Source organism: Trachemys scripta, chromosome 1 (genome assembly GCF_013100865.1).
Source record: "Trachemys scripta elegans isolate TJP31775 chromosome 1, CAS_Tse_1.0, whole genome shotgun sequence".
NCBI classification, from domain to species: Eukaryota; Metazoa; Chordata; order Testudines; family Emydidae; genus Trachemys; species Trachemys scripta.
Window position 1 is genome coordinate 156,933,745 of NC_048298.1, and position 20,912 is coordinate 156,954,656.

A 20,912-nucleotide genomic window follows, 5' to 3' on the forward strand; every position below is an offset into this window, starting at 1 on the left:
ATCCTGGCTAATAGCCACTGATGGACCTATCTTCCATAAACTTATCTAGTTCTTTCCCTGTTATGGTCTTGGCCTTCACAACATCCTCTGGCAAAGAGTCCCACAGGTTGACTGTGGGTTGTGTGAAGAAATACTTACTTTTGTTTTTTTTTAAACCTGCTGCCTATTAATTTCATTTGGTGACCCCTAGTTCTTGGATTATGAGGAGTAAATAACACTTCCTTATTTACTTTCTCCACACCAGTCATAATTTTATAGACCTCTATCATATCCCCCCCTTTGTTGTCTCTTTTCCAAGCTGAAAAGTCCCACTCTTATTAATCTCTCCTGTTCCACACTCCTAATTATTTTTCTTGCCCTTTTCTTGCCCTTTTCCAATTCCAATACATCTTTTTGAGACGGGGCGACCACATCTGCACGCAATATTGAGGTTGGAGTTTGCAACTCAAGAAAGCTCCCATTGACTTCTGTACTAAGGAGTTTCTCTGTGTAATGCCTGAAAAAAGTAGACTAAATACTGAACAGCCTGAAACATTCCCTTCATAAATATAAATAAATTAGCCAAAGGTTTGCAAGCTCTCTAAAACAACTGTATTTGTAATATCCAGTAATAGGAAACATGTAGCAAAGATACTCTCAAATAACATTTTTCAAGTCTTTTATCTTCATTGACTAAACATAAATCTTCAGTAATATCTATCACTACAAAGTACTAACATACGATACACAGGTCTGTGTGTATCTATGAAGTTACTACATCAAACAATCAGAAGTAGTGTTTATAGCTCAAAGGTAAATTAAAACAACTTCTCAAGAGCATAATGCACAAAAATTCAAAGGAGAAGCTGACTGGTTCAATTTCCCAAAAGCATGAGCAAAATTATATTAAAATCCAACCATGCTTTCAATGTTAACAGTTTACATTCATATTTATGTTAAGATTAATTTTCTAATGTGTTCCTAAAAGTTGTGATACTATAAATGTATGAGCAATGGAGACCAAGCCACCTCAGTTCTTGAAAGCATCCACAATTTCTTCACATGGCATGACAGGTTCTCCTAAGTCTGCTGTGTTTGTATCTACAATGGGTAATTTTACAATGCCAGATTGGCACAAGTCTTGTTTAAGGAGCTCTTCAAGATAGCCATCCATTTGTTTTAAGTCATCTATATGGTCACCCTAAAAAACAAACATGCATGGATCTATAAGCATTTTGCAATAATTTACAAATAATATTTACAAAGAAACTAACAAATATAACTGTGTTTACCCAGCCCTAAGAGCACACAATCTAAAGCAGATGAAGCAAACAGAAAATAAACAAAAAAAAGTCCAGGAGACGGAGTGTGTGTGTGGCAATTAGTGACTGGAAGGGAGAAAAGATTGCTTGTAGAGTTAGGTAAGCAAGGATCTGGGAGAAAAGACAGCCTTGTAAAATAATTAGACTGTTCTAGATTTATGGGCAGTGTAATGAAAGGAACAAAACTGGTGGGAAAACAAGACAAAGCATAGAGCAGAGAGAAAAGAAAGCAGAGATACAGACAGAGGGTTAAGGGTGTGATTATATAGAACTCTGTAGGAGAGAATGAGAAGCTCGCGTCTGATGCAATAAAAGACAGGATCACTGAAGGGAATCAAAAGGGACATCATGGCCACTGAAGAAGATGGGCGTTAGCAATGGTGTTTGGATGAACTGGAGAGGGAGAGATGAAAGGCAGTGAGGGGCAGATAGGAGTATTTTTACAACAGTGTGTTATACCATAAGGGCATTTACATTAACAGTCTTAAAACCAGTGCTCAAGGAATCTAGGCAGCTTTTCCACTGAAAACCTATTTAATAGCAAAACTTAAGCATTAGCTCAGAATTTAATTAATTACAGTCTCACTAAATTCCTAAAATAAAAAATCCATGAACGATTTATGAGAACCAGTTGCTCATTTACAGTCTTATCTTGCAACATGCTGAGTGTCTTCAGTTCCGGACATAGGATCTAGAGAGGGTGCCGGACTGAAAAAATAATGTCTATATTACCCATTAGCCAAATTTTTTTCAGAAGATAAACCAACTCACTGCTCCACCCTAAACATCTCCAGTCCTGATGTAAAAAAAATTACTATTGGGTGCAGATTTTTACTGTCTTCAATATTTTGATGTTCTTTAATTTCAAGAGATGCAGTGGTTGTATTAGTCAGGATATTTTTGCTTGAAATAGATAAAGAAAAAAGGGAGTGTGCTCTGGTGCAACAAAAAAGGCAAGATGTATTTCCAGTGAGCTCCACACCACCAGCAAAAAGCCCTCATACATAAAATTTTACTGAGCTAAAATTGCAGTCTGGTTAGTGATTTCACTAGATGATTGAGCTGTAGCTGGCGTCCATTGAAAAAAGTCAGCTCTCATGGTACCTGAGAGGTGCATACCATATGGCAACTCGACTCAAGCACTGATGATGCCAGGCCCTTCCTTGGAGGTAACCCTAGGTGAACTCATGTGGCAGAGAAAATGGACACAATTCATAATACCATTAAGAGCCTTTGTAAGGTTTCAAAACCTCCTTTCATGACATTATGTAACACCCAGGTAAGTGTAATGGAGTGCTTCAGAACTAGAAGACTGTAGACATGGAAAGACTGGTTAAATCATTATCATACGATAAAAATGATGAGACATCAAAACACAGGAGTTACTTCTACGGTGGAGTATCCGAGGGACCAAGGACCGTAACCCCAGCTTTTTCACACCAAGATTCTCACCAATCTTTCTGATGTTTAAATATATAAGCAACATTAACCTCTGCAATGGAAGGGAACATGAGGCTGTGAATTTATGGGCATATACACCATCTAGAATGTTTAGCTGGCTCATTTACTCACTGACCAAGAAACAATCTTAACTGTAGCCAGGAAAACGACCAGGTCACCTACCTCAAGAGAAAGGTCTTGTTTTTCCTTGACTGACTGGCAATGCTTCCTGAGTTCTGTCAACAACTCCTGTAAAGTAAAGTAAGATTGATTAGAGGAAAATTTGATTTGCTTTTTCTTTATCCTATACTGTTTCTGGTTTCTCCAAGGTAAGAGTTGCAGCACTTTGGACTAAAAAGACCTCAGATAGTACTGAAGATGACCATGTCTCAGGCTGATGCCTGGAGAGAGCCCAGAGCAATTCCAGTTTACTTCTCATCACCATGAGTGCCTTGCAAACTTTACTTTTTAGATTTCTTATTTGTACTTTAGCTTTGTTTTCTCACATACCCTTTTAGTGCTTCCAGATCTGGCTACTTCCCATGTTAAATTCATCTGCTAGAATCTGCTATCATTCTTTGAAGCCTTATAATTTCTTTACACATGAAGACACATAGGCCTTATTGGCAAGCTGTAAGTCTGTAATTTAGTATACAGCACATGAGCAAGTCACTATTTCTGCTCTCCAAGGGCACAATTCACATCAATGCACAAGAACCTACCCGCCAATTAATACATGATGCATTTAGGGCCAAATTCTGGTTCCATTTAAGTCAATTGTAAGACTACCATTGACTTTAACAGAGCTAAGCTGATTTACATCAAATGAGGATATGGCCAACAGTATATATACAGAAGATGGAGTAGTGTTCTGAGTTAATTATAATCTTCATCCCTGTAATATTAATTAGAAGATGTCTAACCAGAAGTGCCATTTAAATGATCTGTCACACTTCAATATTTATATTTACATTTAGAAATATGCCAGCATCTTCAGCTGTTTTAATTGTCACAGCTCCAATGGTTTCGATGGAGCTATGACAATTCACACCAAGGACTTGAGTAAGTGATAATTAACGTCTAATTCTTGGGTCTGTACTGGTTGCCCTTTTTATTCAGTTCCAGAGACTCTTGTAAAGTTTATTATATGTCTTTGAAAACCAATTTCATATGCTGTTTTTCAATTGTCAGCTGATTATTTAGGTGCTATTCTAGTTCTACTAAAACTCTCGATATAAGCATTTTGGTGACACTGTTGCCTTCATCATGGGATTGGCTCAAACATTACAGACAAAACATCACTTAACCTAAAAACCTAGGGGGGAAAGAAATTATACCTCATAAATGAGAATATTAAGAAATTACTAAATTACTTCCTTATAGCCTTTTGGTTAATGATACAGACAATAATTAAATAAACTTGATATTACACAAATTAAAGTTGAATAACATGAATTGGGTATTCAGCAGCACTGTGCTTCAAAGAAAATCTTATGTTTAATATAGAGTAATTTGTTTGGTATAATAGTCAATAGTCTGCCAACTCTCCTCAATAGTAGGAGTGTGTCTGTGCTCTGTTGTAAACCATTTTAGAGTCTTTTTCAGATAGTATGTTAATGATTCCAGAACAAAAACTGCTCAGTTTACAAGTAAAGGGGTGTTATTTTAAACTACCCTATTGCCAACCTAACTTGGGATCTAAGTGACGCTAGATTCTTTCCAGTCTGTGCAGCATCATTCGTTTTAAAAATCCATGTGCACAGACACTTATTCTGACAGAGACACTGTAGTCTGAAACAGCTAATCCAGGACAAATTGCACTTTTTTCCTTATGAAAAATACCAAAAATCTCATTAATAATAAATATTTGAATTAAATACCACTCACTGGGTGAATTCGCCTTATTAGCTCTGACATCTTCTCCTGAAGGGTCTTTAGTTTTTCTTGAGTAGCTTTTATTTGTATCTCACAGTGTCTCTGTTGCAGTTCACTAACATATGCTACTTCACAGGAATGGCGAGTTAGGGACTGAATTTTTCTCAGTATTTTACTCTCATGCTGAACAAAATAGTCTTTCATGACCTGGAGAGAGAGGTACACAGGCATTTTATTTTATCTAAAAGCAGCAAAACCAATTCAGATATATTTGTATTAAGAAATACAATAAATATACATTTATAATTGCTTGTAGAAGGGAGAAATTACTCACTACTAATTTATCAAACTGACCAACATGGAGGATATGAAACAAGATCCCAGGATAGGCAGGAATGGTGGAACTGTAAGCAGCAGCTGATGGTGCAGGAAGGATTTAGATTCAATTTATTATAATATTTAAAGTCACTAGTCAGGGATTAAAAAGTTTAATGCTCATCTATCTGCAACTCTTAAATTAGAGTCCATTTGACAATAGTAATTTGAAGAGAAATAGGAGAAAATAATAATTTGGCTCTAGAAGGATTTTGGAAGGTTTAATCTCACAGAACATAGCTATCTAGCATAAGAAACAGATGTTGAGTGTGCAGTACGTGAAATCAACCAGGTTCCACTCAGCTATTTTATTACAGTGTTGGGAGAAGGGAATCCTCAACATATCCTCCAGACTCACTAAATGGCTTTTTAAGAACTAAAAAACCCCTTCCCAACCAGCCAACCCTCTCTAGTCCCATTTTTATTCACATAGAACTGATACTTGAATTGATAGCTTAGGAAAGAGAAAAGGGCCTGGGGAGATAGGAGGATATTAAGAAATTAGTTTAATCCCTTGCAAATCTCACGGTTAATGTTTATTTACAGCTGCAACCAGCATGAAGATTACATTAACAATCCTCACCTCTCATTAATAACAACAGATAATGAACATATTAGGTTTGTATAACACACTAAGGATATGAAACTGCATTCCCTTACTTACATGACAAGCCCTTGTTCCTGTAAATAATCCCCACTGAAATTAATGAACTACTTTTGTCAATAAGAACGATCAGCATGAGCCTATACAATTGAACTTTAATTCACTAATTCTGCCTTTATCATAGTTCTTATATCATTTAACCGCTCTAGTTTGTAAAAAATGGATTGATCCTTATAGCTGTGCTTCCGCATAACAATTCTTATTGGACACTTACATTAAACATAATTCATGGAATAGTTCTTTGAGTAAATGTCTAGTTCTAAAAAGATCAGCATCCCTTATTTTACAGTTAGGGCACTGGCAGTCACAGTGCTTACCACATTTTAAAAATGTACTTCTTCGAAAAGAGGCAATCTAGAATAAGTTTGCAAGGAGAAAAAAAGAGTTACCTCCCTGTCAGGGCCGGCTCCAGGTACCAGCCCAGCCAAGGGGAAGGGGCGGCACGTCGGGCTATTGGGCGGCAATTAGGTGGCGGATCCCTCTCGGACGGAAGCACCTGCCGCCGAATTCCCGCCGAAGAAGAAAGCGGCGCGGTGGAGCTGCCGCTGGAGTGCCGCCGATCGCAATTGCGGTCACAGCTTTTTTTCTGTTTTTTTTCCCCCGCCGCTTGGGGCGGCAAAAACCCTGGAGTAGGTCCTGCTCCCTGTACTGTAACTGTTGTTCTTTGAGATGTGAGTGCAGATGTGTATTCCACTAAGGCGTGCACACACCGAGCATGCTGAAGCCAGAGGACTTTGCTTAGCAGTACCTATCGAGGTGACGCTTGCACCCTCTGGCCCCTCACATTCCTTCCCAGGGCTCTTGAAGGCAGTGCTGCCCTGACACCCGCTTAGTTCCTTTGCATCGGAATCTAAGGCTGAAGACTCTGATGCAGAGAAGACGGAGGGTGGGGCGTCGAATATATGTCTGCACCTACTCGAACAACAACCGTTACAGTACAGGCAGGTAACCATTTTTTCTTCAAGTGGTTGCAGACATGTATTCCGTTCAGGTGACTCATAAGCAGTACCTGTAGGAGAGGGGGCTCAAAATCTAGTGAAATAATGACTGCAACCAGCTTCCCAAAGTTTGCCTCTGATCTAGATGCAGCTGAAATAGCATAATGCTTGGTAAAAATCTGTATAAAAGACCAGGAAGTGCCCCTGCAAATTTACAATATAGCAATGTCACTGAGAAACAAAACTGAAGTCTTTTGGGCCCTCATCGAATGAGCCAACCACCTCTGTGGAAGCATGGCCTGAGCTACCCCACATCCTCTTGTAGTGCAGGAAGTAATCCATCTGGAAATCATCTGTGTGGAAACCACCTGACCCTTCATCCGATTCACACATGAGATAAAAAGTTGCGGTGATGCATGGAACAGTGCAGTCCTTTCTACACAGAACGCCAAGGATTGTCTCGCATCCAAGGACAGAAAGTGCTCCTCTCGTCCACATTTGAGTGAGTCTTAGGAAAAAATTCAGGTAAGTATATTGTTTGGTTAAGGTGAAAATATGAAAACTTAGTTAGACAAAAACATAGGGTATGGCCTCCAGGCCACCTTGCCTTTGAAAAACTGTAACAGTAGGCTTCGTTATTAGAGTCTGCAGCTCACTAACTCTCCTCACAGAAGTTCTGGCAATAAAAAAAGCTGTCTTTCAGCAAAGGAAAGATGGGAAAGGTTGCTAGGGGCTCAAACAGAGGACTTACGAGGCAGCCAGTATAGTATTGAAGTCCCAAAAGGGAATAATTTCTTTTACAGGCAAAAAGAGATAGACAACACATTTTAGAATCTAACTACCATGGGACTGGATAATACCAACTTCCCTTGGATTGGAGGATGAAATGCTAAAATTGCCACTAAGTGGACCTCAACTAGCTGAGTAACAGACCTGAGGACTTGAGATATACCAGGTAATCCAAAATGTCCTGAATATGTGCTAGCACTGGCCAAATTCCTCGAGCCAAAGACCAAACTGAAAAACGTTTTCACTCAGCCAAATAGGTAGACTTACTAGAAGGTTTTCTACTATTAAGTAGGACTCGCTGCACTGCTTCTGAACATCATTCTTCCTCTTCACCTATGCATGGAGTATCCAGGTTGTTAGGTGCCGACTGCTCAGCACCGGATGCCATATCTGACTGTGGAGTCGTGTCAGCAGGGCATGAGGGGAAGTTCTGGGAAGTCACATAGATAGACCATGAAGTTTGGAGACCCAACATCATCTTGGCTAAGCTGACACAATGAGTATCAGCTTGGCATGATCTGTCTTCAGTTTTAGAATAACCTCAGGATGAGGGATAAGCGGGATTGGGGGGGAAGCACAATGCTGATCTCCAATTCAAATGGGAGGCATCAGTTAATGAGCCTGGATCAAGTCCAGCTCCAGAGCAAAACTGACTGAAGTTCTTGTTGTCTTTTAATACAAACAAGTCCATCATCGGAATGCCCCATTCGTTGAAAATGGACTGCAGCACAGTGACCATTTGCGATTTTGGGAGAAATTCCTTCTTAGGTGATCAGCCAACTGATTCTGAACTCCCGACAAGTGCGTATCTGTGGGAATGAGTCTTCCTTGCTAGAAAAAATGCCAAAACTGTTTTGCTCCCTGACACAGCTGGTTAGAGTGGGCTCCTCCTTGACTGCTCACATAATACAATACAGTGGTATTGTTGGTAAGCCTGTGAACTGCTGTCCCTTTGATCTGAGCCCAAAAGGCCTGGCCTGTATTGTAAACCTCTTGAAGTTCCAGGACATTGACACGAAGGGAAGCTTCCTGTTCTGCCAATAAACCCTGAACTTTCAATGTCCCTAGTTGCATCCCCCTACCTATTGTGGGGGCTTCGGTAACTATAGTTTGGGTCAGTGGAGCACCCTTGCACACATTGCTCTGATGTGCCTACCATTCTAGGTACTCCAGGATCACCAGTGGCACTTGGACAAGCCTGTCCAATGGCTGAAGATGGGTGATAGATCAACTTCACCCATAATTTAAGAGGACAAAGGCACAAACTTGCATGCTGGACTGTATAAGTGCATGCAGCCACATAACTTAGTAATGGCAGGCATAATCATGCCATAGTTGAAGGGTGAAACTGGAAGAACAGACACAGATGAAGAATTATTTGAAATTATTCATTTGGCAGAAAGCCCTGGAACTTGTAGAGTCTAGTAGGGCCACAATGAACTTGATTCTTTGTATCAGAATTAATATTGATTTTCCTTTGCTCAAAATTAGCCCCAGTCAATAAAAGAGACATAGTATGAACTGGATGTGATGGAGGACTTGTGCCTCAGACTTGTGCTTCGGACTTGCCTTTCAGTAACCAATCATCCAGGCAAGGGAAGACGTGAATTCCGATTCTCCTGACAAGCGATCACTACTGCCTGAAGGAGCAGTGACTCATGAGAGAAATCCCTGAAAAGGGATGGTGCCTGGGAGTGAGAAGGGGGAATTGGATTGCATAACCCGATTCACAGTGTTTAGGACCATTTGCCTGTGGTTGTTGTTTCCTAAGCACTGTAGAAGCAGGACAGTCTGTCCCCAAATGGCAGGGAATTGGTCTGGAAGTTGACAACTGGTAAGTTGCCCTTTGTAGGAGAATCTAAATGACAGATAGAGGATGAGCTGGTTGGTTCAAGTTGGAATTGGAAAGCCTTCGCCTGTGCAAATTGTGTTGCTTTCTGGAAGTCATGCTGTCTAGCAAGATAAGCCAACTCCTGAAATACAGCTGGGAATACTGATGGTATCGCTGCTGCTGACCTCCATAATTAGGCCTCTCAATCACCTCCAATGAAAGTAGACTCATAGACTTAAGGTCAGAAGGGACCATTATGATCATATAGTCTGACCTCCTGCACAACGGAGGCCCCAGAATCTCACCCACCCACTTCTGTAACAAAACCCCTACCCTATGTCTGAGTTACTGAAGTCCTCAAATCGTGGTATAAAGACCTCAAGGTGCAGAGAATCCTCCAGCAAGTGACTCATGCCCCATGCTGCAGAGGAAGGCGAAAAACCTCTAGGGCCTCTACCAATCTCCCCTGGAGGAAAATTCCTTCCCGACCCCAAATATGGCAGTCAGTTAAACCCTGAGCATGTGGGAAAGACTCATCAGCCAGCACCCAGGAAAGAATTCTCTGTAGCTCAGTAGCTCAACAACTCCTTAAAAGAATGTAGCATCTCATCAGTCTTTTCAGAAACAGAAACTGACAATCAAAAGGTAGATCCTCTATGTCCTGCTGGACCTCCGGAGCTATGTCAGAGTTAACAAAGCTCTTCTCATTGTACAGCAGAGGACATAATCCTGGAGTAGGCGTTCGCTACATGCCATGCTCACTGCAGCAACATCTTTGACACTAGACAACCTTCCACAATGAAAGCCTTAAAAAGTCTTCCCTGGAGGATTCTGGCAATTTGTCTCTAAATTTGGACGTAGCCTTCCAATTTACAAATTTATATTTTGATAACAGTGCCTGAAAATTAGCAATGCACATTTGTAAAGACAAGGTTGAATGCATTTTTCGTCCCATTACATCCAATCTTTTAGACTGTCTATCTTTAGGCATTGACTTAAATCTCTCATGTTTCACTCTCTCATTTTCAGCTGTTACAATAGCAAGTTAGAGGCTGGATATTAATAGAAGCACTCAAAACTCTGCATAGGGACATAATACCATTTTCCAAAAGTACTTCATTTATAGGTAGAGCTACCCTCCCTGAAACTGACGACTGGAGAATGTGCACCAACTTATGGGTATTCTCCTGAATGAACTTGGCCTGAATGCCAAGGCTGTAGCCATTTCCCTAAGGAGATCTTGATAAAATAAAGTCTTTAGGCACAGAAGATGAATCTGGCATAGTGCAATCGTCTGGTGAGGAAGATGAAGAAGGAAGTAGGCCCAAAGTGACCCCGTTTGCTCCTGCAATAAAGGCTTAGTCTGTACCAGCTCAGAAGGAGCAACCTCAATATGAGTCTCCAGCCTAGCTGGGTCAGGAGTGAGACAGCTGGTGGATGTGGCAAGATTCTCTGGAATGAGAAGAGGATCGAACCCTGAAGGTTGAGGGACATCCCAAGGGTTCCATGAAGGCCACTAAGGGAAGTGATATGGCACTGGTGGCCAGCAGGAACCAGCCAAAAACTGCCGTCTCTACTGCAAAAACAGTATTGATCTCAGTGCTGATGGGGATTCCCTGGTGCTCTCAAAACTTTTGAGCTTGGTGCCTGGACAGAAAAAGAGAAGCAGAAGATGACTCTGAACTCAAACGCGAGGAACATTCCAAATAGTCTGAAGGGAAGGGAGGAGCCACCTTGGTGGAGCCGTCACATGCCGTGACTTGTCTGAAGCCCAGCACATGGGCCACATTGGTACCAATGAAGGCACAGAAGGCAGAGCCTGGAGAACTGGTGGTGTCATTGAAGCAGTACTGGAAAGGATATCAGTACTGAAGTAGAGGCCAGTACCGAATCTGTAGCTCTTGCCTATACAAGATGAAATGGTCTCCAGAGCCAAAAATGGAACTGATACTGACAATGGATCTCTCAGTGTTGCTACGGAAACTGATTTGTCTTTGCAGTCTGATTTTTAAACAGTGTTGGAGATGACCACACCAACAACCTGTATTCTGATTTAATCAAATCTGATAGTCCCAGGACTGCAGAAGACACCACACAGGTGAGGACTCCTGTATCACAGGTGAGTTTAGCACAGAGAGGCAAAGTAAATCTGAGGCTGTCGGGTTGATAAGCCTGTGGGGTTGATAGGGTCGGTGCTGAGACTGATGTTGTCAGTACCGGACTCAACAGACGCACCATGGACCGTACTGGAGTCTATGGTATAGTGCTAGAATGATATCGTCTTGGTACTGGAGAGTGGGAAGACAGCCCAGCTCTATTCTGAGTACCTGAAGAATCCTGATGTTGCCCAACACTCCTCTTAGAAGAGGAGGAAGAATCTCCCTGAGCCTTGGAGTGACTACCGTCGGTTTTCTGAGTCTTCTTTCTCAGGGTGGACAGGAAGGAGAACAATCTCTTCCTTCCCTTGGGAGAAGAATCAGAGTCTTGCGGTGGTATCAAAGCATGCTGAGGGGTCAGGCAATCTGAGGATGATCCCAACACCAAAGTGGGCCTCATGTCTTGTTCTACAGCAGGGGTCTCAAACTCAAATGACCATGAGGGCCATATGAGGACTAGTACATTGGCCCAAGGGCCGCATAACTGACACCTCCGCCCCCGCTGCCCTTGGCCCTGCCCCCACTCCACCCCTTCCATGAGGCCCCGCCCCTGCCCCGCCTCTTCCCACCCCTTCCCTGCCCCCATTCCAACCCCTTCCCCAAAATCCCCACCCCAACTCTGCCCCCTCCCTGCCCCCAGGAGGTGCAGGAGGGGTGTGGGGTGTGGTGGGGGCTCAGGGCAGGGAGTTGAGGTGTGGGGTGCAGGAGGGGTGAGGGGTACAGCAAGGGGTCAGGGTGCAGGGTGAGGCAGGGGGCTCAGGGCAGGGGGTTCGGCTGCAGGAGGGGCTTGGGGGGCAGGATCTGGCCTGGCGCGTACCGGGGGCAAGGCAGGCTCCCTGCCTGCCTGTCTGCCCTGCCCCCACAAGAGGCTAGAACGTGGGGAAGGGGGGGTGGAGGGGCTGTGTGTTTCTGTTGCTTGAGGCACCGCTGCCAGCAGCTCCCATTGGCCGTGGATCCCTGTTCCTGGCCAATGGGAGCTGCTGGGGGCACTGCCTGAAGCAACAGCCACACACAACCCCTCCGTCCCCCCTTCCCCAGCCTCTTCCCGGAGCTGCACAGGGCAGGCTGGCAGGGAGCATGCCCTGCTCCCGGTGCACATCCGGCTGGAGCCGCTCTGGTAAACACTGGGGGAGGGCGGGGGGACTGCGAGGGGCTCGCGGGCCACAGAAAATCACCCTGCGGGTCGCATGCGGCCCACAGGCCGCGTGTTTGAGACCCCTGTTCTACAGGGTGCTGGGCCAGGCATAAGTCTCTAGTCACCAGTATCCTCTTTTTGAAGGACCTGCAAATGGAGTACTTTCTCTTCAATATGCCCTTCTCAGGCACAATAAGCACTGAGCATGGAAATTACTCTTGAGGATAGCTACTCTACATGAGAGATAGTGCTTGAAACCTAGCAAAGGCTTTGCACCAGGTAAAATCCAACTATTACACTAAGTAATCTAACACTAAGGGTACTACTACTAACTATATACAAAATACCTAGAATAAACTCTCTGAGAGAACAACAGAAGTGTGAAGTAAGATACAGTAACTCCTTGCTTAATGTTGTAGTTATGTTCCTGAAAAATGCGACTTTAAGCGAAACGATGTTAAGCGAATCCAATTTCCCCATTAGAATTAATGTAAATGGGGGTGGGGGAGCTAGGTTCCAGGGAAATTTTTTTCACCAGACAAAAAATTATAATATATATATATATTATATATACATACATACACACATACATAAACACATACACACACAGTATAAACAAACAATTTAATATTGTACACAGCAATGATGATTGTGAAGCTTGGTTGAGGTGGTGAAGTTAGAGGATGGAAGAAGGTGGGATATTTCCCATGGAATGCCTTACTGCAAAATGATGAACTAGCATTCGGTTGAGCCCTCAAGGGTTAACACATTGTTGTTAATGTAGCCTCACACTCTACAAGGCAGCACGAATGGAGGGAGGGGAGACAGCATGGCAGACAGAGACACACACCCTGTGTGAGAGAGAGAGATGCACATTGCCCCTTTAAGTATGCTGACACCACTCTAAGTACATTGCCTTTTTAAGTAGATCAGGAAGTTGAGATAGCAGCTGTGGCTAGCAAGCTCCCTCCGTCCTGAGCCCTGTCATGTCCCCACCCTGCTCTATGGAGAAGGGGTAAGCAGGGGCAGGAGCAGGGGAGAGGGGGACATCTTGACATTGCTGTGCAGGGGGGGTAGGGGGGAAGAGGGGTGCCAAACAGGAAGCTCCTGGGAGCAGCTCCAAGGCAGAGGGCAGGAGAAGCACATGGCAGTGGGGGGAGGGACAGCTGAACTGCCGGCAACTGATAGCCTGCTGGGCGTCTGCCACACAGGGAACTTAGGGGAGCGGGGAGCTAATAGGGGGCTGCTGGTCCACTGTGGTTCCAAGCCCCCACCAGCTAGCTGCAAAGAGCTGCTCTTCCTGCAAGCAGTGGACAAAGCATGCGGATGCCAAACAACATTATAAGGGAGGATTGCGCAACTTTAATCAAGCATGTTCCGTAATAGATCAGCAATGTAACAAAGAAACAACGTTAACCGGGACGACTTTAAGTGAGGAGTTACCGTACCACACGGAATGCTCTGACTCTGTGGGCGGTAAGAAAGTACTGACGAGGGTTGAAGCAGTGCAGGCCTCAAGTAGTCCTGGCAGGGTGTGAGCACTGCCTTGATAGATACTGCTAAGTGAATTTCTCTGGTTTCGGTGAGCTAGGCCTGCACACACTTGAGTGGAATACAGGTCTGCAACCACTCACAGAAGAATAAGTGGGCTAAATTCTATGCCTAGTCATGCCAATAAGCACCTCTGACTGCAATAGCTTCAAAAGTACTGCAAGGGCATAATTGAAGGCAAAATGTAAACCCCATTTTACTGACCTAAATTTAACCTTTTCTATGCACTGTATATCATTGGAGGAGAATGTGTCTCTTGGGTATTATATGTACTGCTGTTAATTAATTCAATAATTAATATGAAAGAATGCTCTTTTCCTTGGAAACCGACACACAAAAAATTACTCTATCTGATGTAACATCAGTTTAGAATACAAACGAATTACATAAAATAGTTTTACCTGGCTGCAGCACAATGCTGGCTTCTTTAGTTGTTCTGAAGGCCCCTGTGGCTATTTTTATAAATAAAGCAGAATTAATATTTATAGTGAGGATATTAAGCTTATGTATGAGCTTAGCAGGAGTAAAGAAACATTTGTATAATAATAAGCAGCTAAATAGAAGCAAATACAGAAATGAGGAAAAAGGAGGGCAAGGATCAGAGTCAGACATCAGTCAACTCAGGAGGACCTGGGAGAAGAAAAATGCAGGTTTCCGAGAATTGTTGCAAGAGTTCCACAGAGGCAAAGCAAATCTTTAGTGCCCACTGGAGGATAGTGAAACTTTTCCCACAATTGAGTTCACCTACATCTTTAAGGTAAGGTTGAGGTGTAAAAACCTCTACAAGGAGCAGAAAACAGCGATGGGATGAGTCACGCACACCTGACGAACCTTCCATCCTCTAGTACTAAGAAGATAAGTCTTTATCACTTGATCAAAGAAGAACTCCTCTAGCCTATAATAATAGGTCTTCTTATAAATAAATAGAGATATCCTATCTCCTAGAACTGGAAGGGACCTTGAAAGGTCATCAAATCGAGCCCCCTGCTTTCACTAGCAGGACCAAGTACTGATTTTTTGCCCCAGATCCCTAAGTGGCCCCCTCAAGGAGGGAACTCACAACCTTGGGTTTAGCAGGCCAATGCTCAAACCACTGAGCTATCCCTTCCCTCCCAGCCTGCCTGCCTTCACTAGCAGGACCAAGTACTGATTTTTTGCCCCAGATCCCTAAGTAGCCCCCTCAAGGATTGAACTCACAACCCTGGGTTTAGCAGGCCAATGCTCAAACCACTGAGCTGTTCCTCCCCCATCCCTTATCTTCTCTATTGTCTAATTGCTGGAGGGCAACATCACACGTTGTATTGCAGAGTTCCTTTGTGTCAAATATTAAAAAATTCTACCTCTATGCAAATGGACTTAACATAACCAACTGCTGAATTTTCTCCCAATATGTTGTCCCAAGTAGTGGTCACATCTGGCTAGCAATGCCAAGAAACTTTACCAATATGCAGGAGGCATTTTCTCAGAAACTTTTTGTATTTATTTTTAAAGTTCAATTTGGTTGTCAGGGGCAAGCGATCCAAACACTGAATGCAAGGGGTATTTGATCCTTGACTGCCATTTTAAAGCTGCAGCTAAGCAACCAAACTGTGGAAGAAATCATTCCACTCCAAACCTAATTACCTATTTTTAGAAGTAAGAGGTTTTAATTACATGGGATAGAATGAGGTTGACCTACCACTTCTCTGAAGGGTACCTTTCCTCTCTGATAAATTTCCTATTGTCATGCAAAATAACTTCAGAAACACATAGATGACAAATTGACTATGGGAGGAGAGCAATAAGTCATCTTATGGAAACCAGTCTGGACAGAAACATTGCAAGCTTAGGTCTGATTCTACCTAAGAGTTACTCCCCATTCACATATTTTACTCCACACCTTAATCTCCCAGGGCCGCCCAGAGAATTCAGGGGCCTGGGGTCTTCGGCGGCAGGGGGCCCCCACCGCCAAATTGCTGCTGAAGACCCAGCACTTTGGAGGCGGGTCCCGGGGTGGAAGGACCCCCCCCCGCCACCGAACTGCCGCCGAAGACCCGGAGCGGAAGAAGCTCCGGGGCCTGGGCCCCGCAAGAGTTTTCCCAGGCGCCCAGAGCGAGTGAAGGACCCCGCTCCAGGGGCCCCGAAAAATTCTCGTGGGGGCCCCTGTGGGGCCCGGAGCAAATTGCCCCACTTACTCCCCCCTCTCCCCCGCCGGGGCGGCCCTGAATGTCCCTTTGTTTTCAAAGGAATTAAGGGTGGGAGTAAAGCGTTCCTAAAAATAGAAGAGGCCAATGGTGTCCTTTACAAACCTAGTTGGTGGGACTAGGTCAATATGCACTATCAAGCCAATTTTATTTAGACCTCAATAGATCTGCCCCGAGCCCACTGAAATCAATGGGAGTTTTTTGCTGACTTCAGTGGATCCAGGACCTGGCCCCTAGCAGTATGTGCTGACCATTGGCTTAGGCACTGCTTCACAGAAAAACCAAAACAAATCCTGACCCGAAGAAGAGCTCTGTGTAAGTTCGAAAGCTTGTCTTTCTCTCACCAACAGAAGTTGGTCCAATAAAGGTATTACCTCACCCATCTTGTCTCTCTAACATCCTGGGAAAAACATGACTACAACAACACTGTATAAAACAAACCCTTCATATTTAAGAGATTGCGCAAACCATTATTACATATTACTTCAAATTGGAATATTTTTTCTCTTGAAACTAAAATTTATCTTCAAAACTGCTGTATAGGAAAAACATACCTAAAATACATTACACTAAGCTTGTAAGACTTTTCTAACCCCTACAACTCTGTCCTAATTCTTAACCACACAGTTAAATAAGATACCTGGATGCATTAAAATCAGTGTATTTAAGAAGACTCTTCTTCCCTGGTCCCCAATTTTTAAATATTGTATGAGCAGCAACAGGAGGAGTGATTTTATGATGTGCACATCTGTTCACTGAAGAACACCTAATTTCACCCGATTGCATACAACAGCTGTCAGGTTATTTGCGATTATTATCAATCTGGGCAGATTCAAACAAGTGACCTTAGAAAAAAAAGGCTCCACACAGTGGTCACTATGAAAATTTACGAACATTTATCATGAAGTAGTATTTAAGAAATCAGGATGTTCCCCATCCTGGGATTCGGAAAGGCTATGTTTTTAGCTATTGTGGTGTGGAATGCATGTGTAAACTTTTTAAACTGCAACCACTCTATTACCTATTAGAACACACACAGACTTAAACTACAAGTTCACATACCTTAAACATAGATACAAGATCCTCAGCAGACATGCAATTAAGCTGTTCTCTTGACAGTTCGCAGTCTGGCAAAAAATACAGCAGGACTTCCCTAAAAAATTTCAACAAAATGTGGTATATGTCAGTATCCAAGATTCCTTTAACCTCAAGTCTTGTACTGTGGAGACTAGGGGACCCAGTCAGAATGCTTCTTATTAAGACACCTCCTAGGAACTCGCCCTTCTTACTCTGGTACCATGGATTGGACTCTACGGAACAAACCAAACTGCTTTAGATATGCCAGGACAAAGCTTATAGCACTAGAACACCTCACACTAAGTAAAAAAGATATTATTTGTGGAGAAAGATTAAAACTATATATCCAAAGACTGCCTGAAAACATAATACAATATATTAAGGCTAGTGCAGCCCTGTGACAAGAGCTAATTCCCTGGACTCTGGCCACTCGGGCTGTGCTGCCCTGGAACGAGGGCTAACTCTGTGAACTCCGGCCACTAGGCTGTGCAGCCCTGTGACAAGGGCTAATTCCCTGGACTCTGGCCACTAGGCAGTGCTGCCCTGTAATGAGGATTAACTCTGTGGACTCCGGCCACTAGGCTGTGCAGCCCTGTGACGCGGGGGTTAAACCCTCACAGGCAGCCACAGAGAATCCATTGTGGAATCCATTGTTTCTAAAATTAAGGAACTGGTCCTTTGGTCTGGATATAATTTTTGGAAATTCTGGTGCAGTTTTCAATTCAGGTCTTCAATACTATGTCAACCAGGGGCTGGAATAGTATTTTACACTAAGATACCCTTTTAACCAAGGATGCCCAAAGATTTTAAAGAGGTGTCATCCCTATTTTTCAGAGAGGCAGATTGAGGTAGAGAGAGATTAAGTGTCCTTCATAATCACAGTGAATCAGTGGGAGAGGACAAGAACAGCACTAAGGTTCTGACTCCAGGCCCTGATCTAGTCCCTGGAAAGCCACAGAATAAAATCCCGCCCAGCCAATTCACTCAGCCAAAGGAAACGGTGTAGCAGTGTTCTCTGCCCTTGGGATAGTGTGACTTGCCCATACTAAGCAGTAACCTTTCTGGAACCTGTGGCTTGACTCCAAAGTCAATTCAGTCGACTGGCTGAATGGATAGTGGTTGCCCTTTACAGACATGTGGGTAAAGAAGGTAGCTGAAACAGGGAGAATGGTGGGGGGGGAGAGGTGACAGTGTTATTTGATAACTGTTATTTACATGGCTTAACCACAAGCCCAGTAATCTTTGTTTTGGAGCATTTGATTCCTGAATAGTTAAATATTTCCTATGCAGTATTTGTTTCCTACATTTTAAATTCTCCACTGTTAGCACTAGCAACTGAATTATATGCTCGATCAAAGACAGAAGTCCGGCATTCATGACAGCTCCATTGTAAGCTCTTGTAAGATCCCATTTTACTCAGTCAATTACTATGCAACAAATGAGGAAGGAAAACGGGTTTCTTACAAGTTTCATTTTATCTGCAGAAAGCCTGGCCATAAAATCTGATGTTGACAGCATATCAGAAGCCTATACAGATAATTACTTTTGATACAAACACATTAAGTCAACCACTTTCCTACAGAACTATGCTGAAAGGATGGTTTAATGCATTTTTTTTTTATTATTGGCAGAGCTGTCACCTGAAGAAATAGTTAGTACTTTGGGTGATTTTAGTGGACTTCTGGTCAATTTCAGCCACATGATAATTATAAGGCTGTTGTTTTATCCTTTTGATTTACTTCTAATCTACAACGTTACTAGATGGTTTAATGTATGAAGCTAAAATCTCACCTCATTCTACTGCAGCAGCTATTTGTCCACTAAATTTCTAACTTTAATTTGTCATGTTTCTGTATGCTTTGTACCCTTGGTTGAGAACCACTGGCATATGTATCTCTGGGGGTACAGAGAGGTCTTCCGGAGGTACATTAACTCATCTTGATATTTGTCTAGTTTTACAACAGGCTACGTAAAAAGTATTAGCGAAGTCAGTACAAACTAACATTTCACACAGACAAACTGAGAAAGTAAGCAATTTCTCACTAATAGTGTGCTGTGACACTGTTGTATTTTTATGTCTGATTTTGTAAGCAAATAGTTTTTAAGTGAGGTGAAACTTGGGTTACACAAGACAAATCAGACTCCTGAAAGGGATACAGTAATCTGGAATGGTTGAGAGCCACTGGCTTATGCGTACTTAACATCGTTTTTGTTAAGGTGAAATATATTTTAAGGTGTTTAGCTGCGTGCTTACACCCCCTCTCTTCTTGTACATAGTATTTCTTCCCCAAATAACAAAAGAAGTAACAATTAGCAATATTTCCTCTGAAGACTGTTAAAGCACATTCAACTGTTTTTGAATGTTTGTTCTACTTAGCTGGGAAAGATTCCTCACTCTCTGAAAGTGGGTTATATAATATGTGCACTCACAACCTTAAAGATACAGCTGGCAACTGTTATTGAATAGATGCAAAAGGAAATAATTTCATAGTTTTGCTAATCCAAATCTCTAAAGTTTTTTCACATACACTACTTTATCATTTTGCTAAGTGTTATGTAGACAATTGGTGTAATGATGTCCCCAGCCACTAAGATCCATCTCTTCAGCAGCAGGCATCTCATCTGGTCCCACTTGGCACCTTCACATATGATCCAACCCACTATCCACAAGAAGGTACACAGTCAGTCTTTCACTTCCTGGTGGCTTGGGAAATAGTCCATAGTCAGCCACAGGGACTATGGTCAACAATGATTATCTCCCACGCCTTGCTTCAAAGACAGGTAAGTGCAACCCTCATTTCACCCTGTTAAATCTGGCATTACAGTGAGGTTGTGTGACGGGAAAAGAGCCAACATCCTGGAAACTAGGATTACAGTTACACAAAAACCAAAAGCCAGGAATTCAACTGGTTAAAAGAGGAATATATTTCATTCTCAGTTAAATTCATGTTCTTGTTAAAAGCTTTGCTGGTGCATGTTACTTAGCATTTACTGAACTTGATTTTTCTAAATATACAAACAGCATTGTGCAATAAAGTTAATGGACTAGATATTCAAAACTGAGCCCAACTTCTGCAGAAGTCTAATTATGTAGACCCAGATTTACGTATGTGCATCTGAGAAGAAACATCTATGTAAGCTGGGCACACTGAAGTGCATTGCATACACTTTTGAAGATCTGATCCAATTTTTGTAATATTTTGGGCAGTCTACAGAGCATTCCAATTCTATCTGGATTCCCTTCTGTACCTTTGAAATAGAGACATAAATTATGGCACTGCTCAGTGAAGGCCAGATCAATAGCTGCAATTGCTCTGATGGAGTGAAAGTATTAGAACTGTTCAAGGCATTAGCCACCGAAACACTCACCTTAAAAGAGAGGTTAATGTTTCTACAGTTTTCTTTCCAGACATACACTGGGAAGACTCTCCTATGTGTGCCACAGCACCCGTCTCCTGCATCGCAACTTGGACTTTTCCTTCAGCACATCCTTTTTGATCTTCAGCCAATGCACTAGATATAAAGCAGACAAAAGATCATTTTAAAGTATTACACCAAAAGAAGTCAGAGACATACTTTCTATCATCTTATTTATCA

At 42.7% G+C, this 20,912-nt stretch overlaps 1 protein-coding gene across 2 annotated transcripts in view; it reads right to left on the reverse strand.

Moving 5' to 3' along the window:
* Positions 1 to 580: 580 nt before the first annotated feature.
* The window catches only part of MORC1 (MORC family CW-type zinc finger 1), a 106,002-nt gene continuing 85,670 nt past the window's right edge, over positions 581 to 20,912 (reverse strand). For both annotated transcript variants that reach the window (XM_034790803.1, XM_034790792.1), the window contains exons 23-28: positions 20,685 to 20,828; positions 17,301 to 17,391; positions 14,457 to 14,507; positions 4,629 to 4,823; positions 2,925 to 2,990; positions 581 to 1,180 (exon numbers count right to left, since the gene is read on the reverse strand). In XM_034790803.1, coding sequence (XP_034646694.1) covers positions 1,010 to 1,180; positions 2,925 to 2,990; positions 4,629 to 4,823; positions 14,457 to 14,507; positions 17,301 to 17,391; positions 20,685 to 20,828 — 718 coding nt within the window. In that variant the 3' untranslated portion in view covers positions 581 to 1,009. The remainder of the gene's footprint in view (positions 1,181 to 2,924; positions 2,991 to 4,628; positions 4,824 to 14,456; positions 14,508 to 17,300; positions 17,392 to 20,684; positions 20,829 to 20,912) is intronic.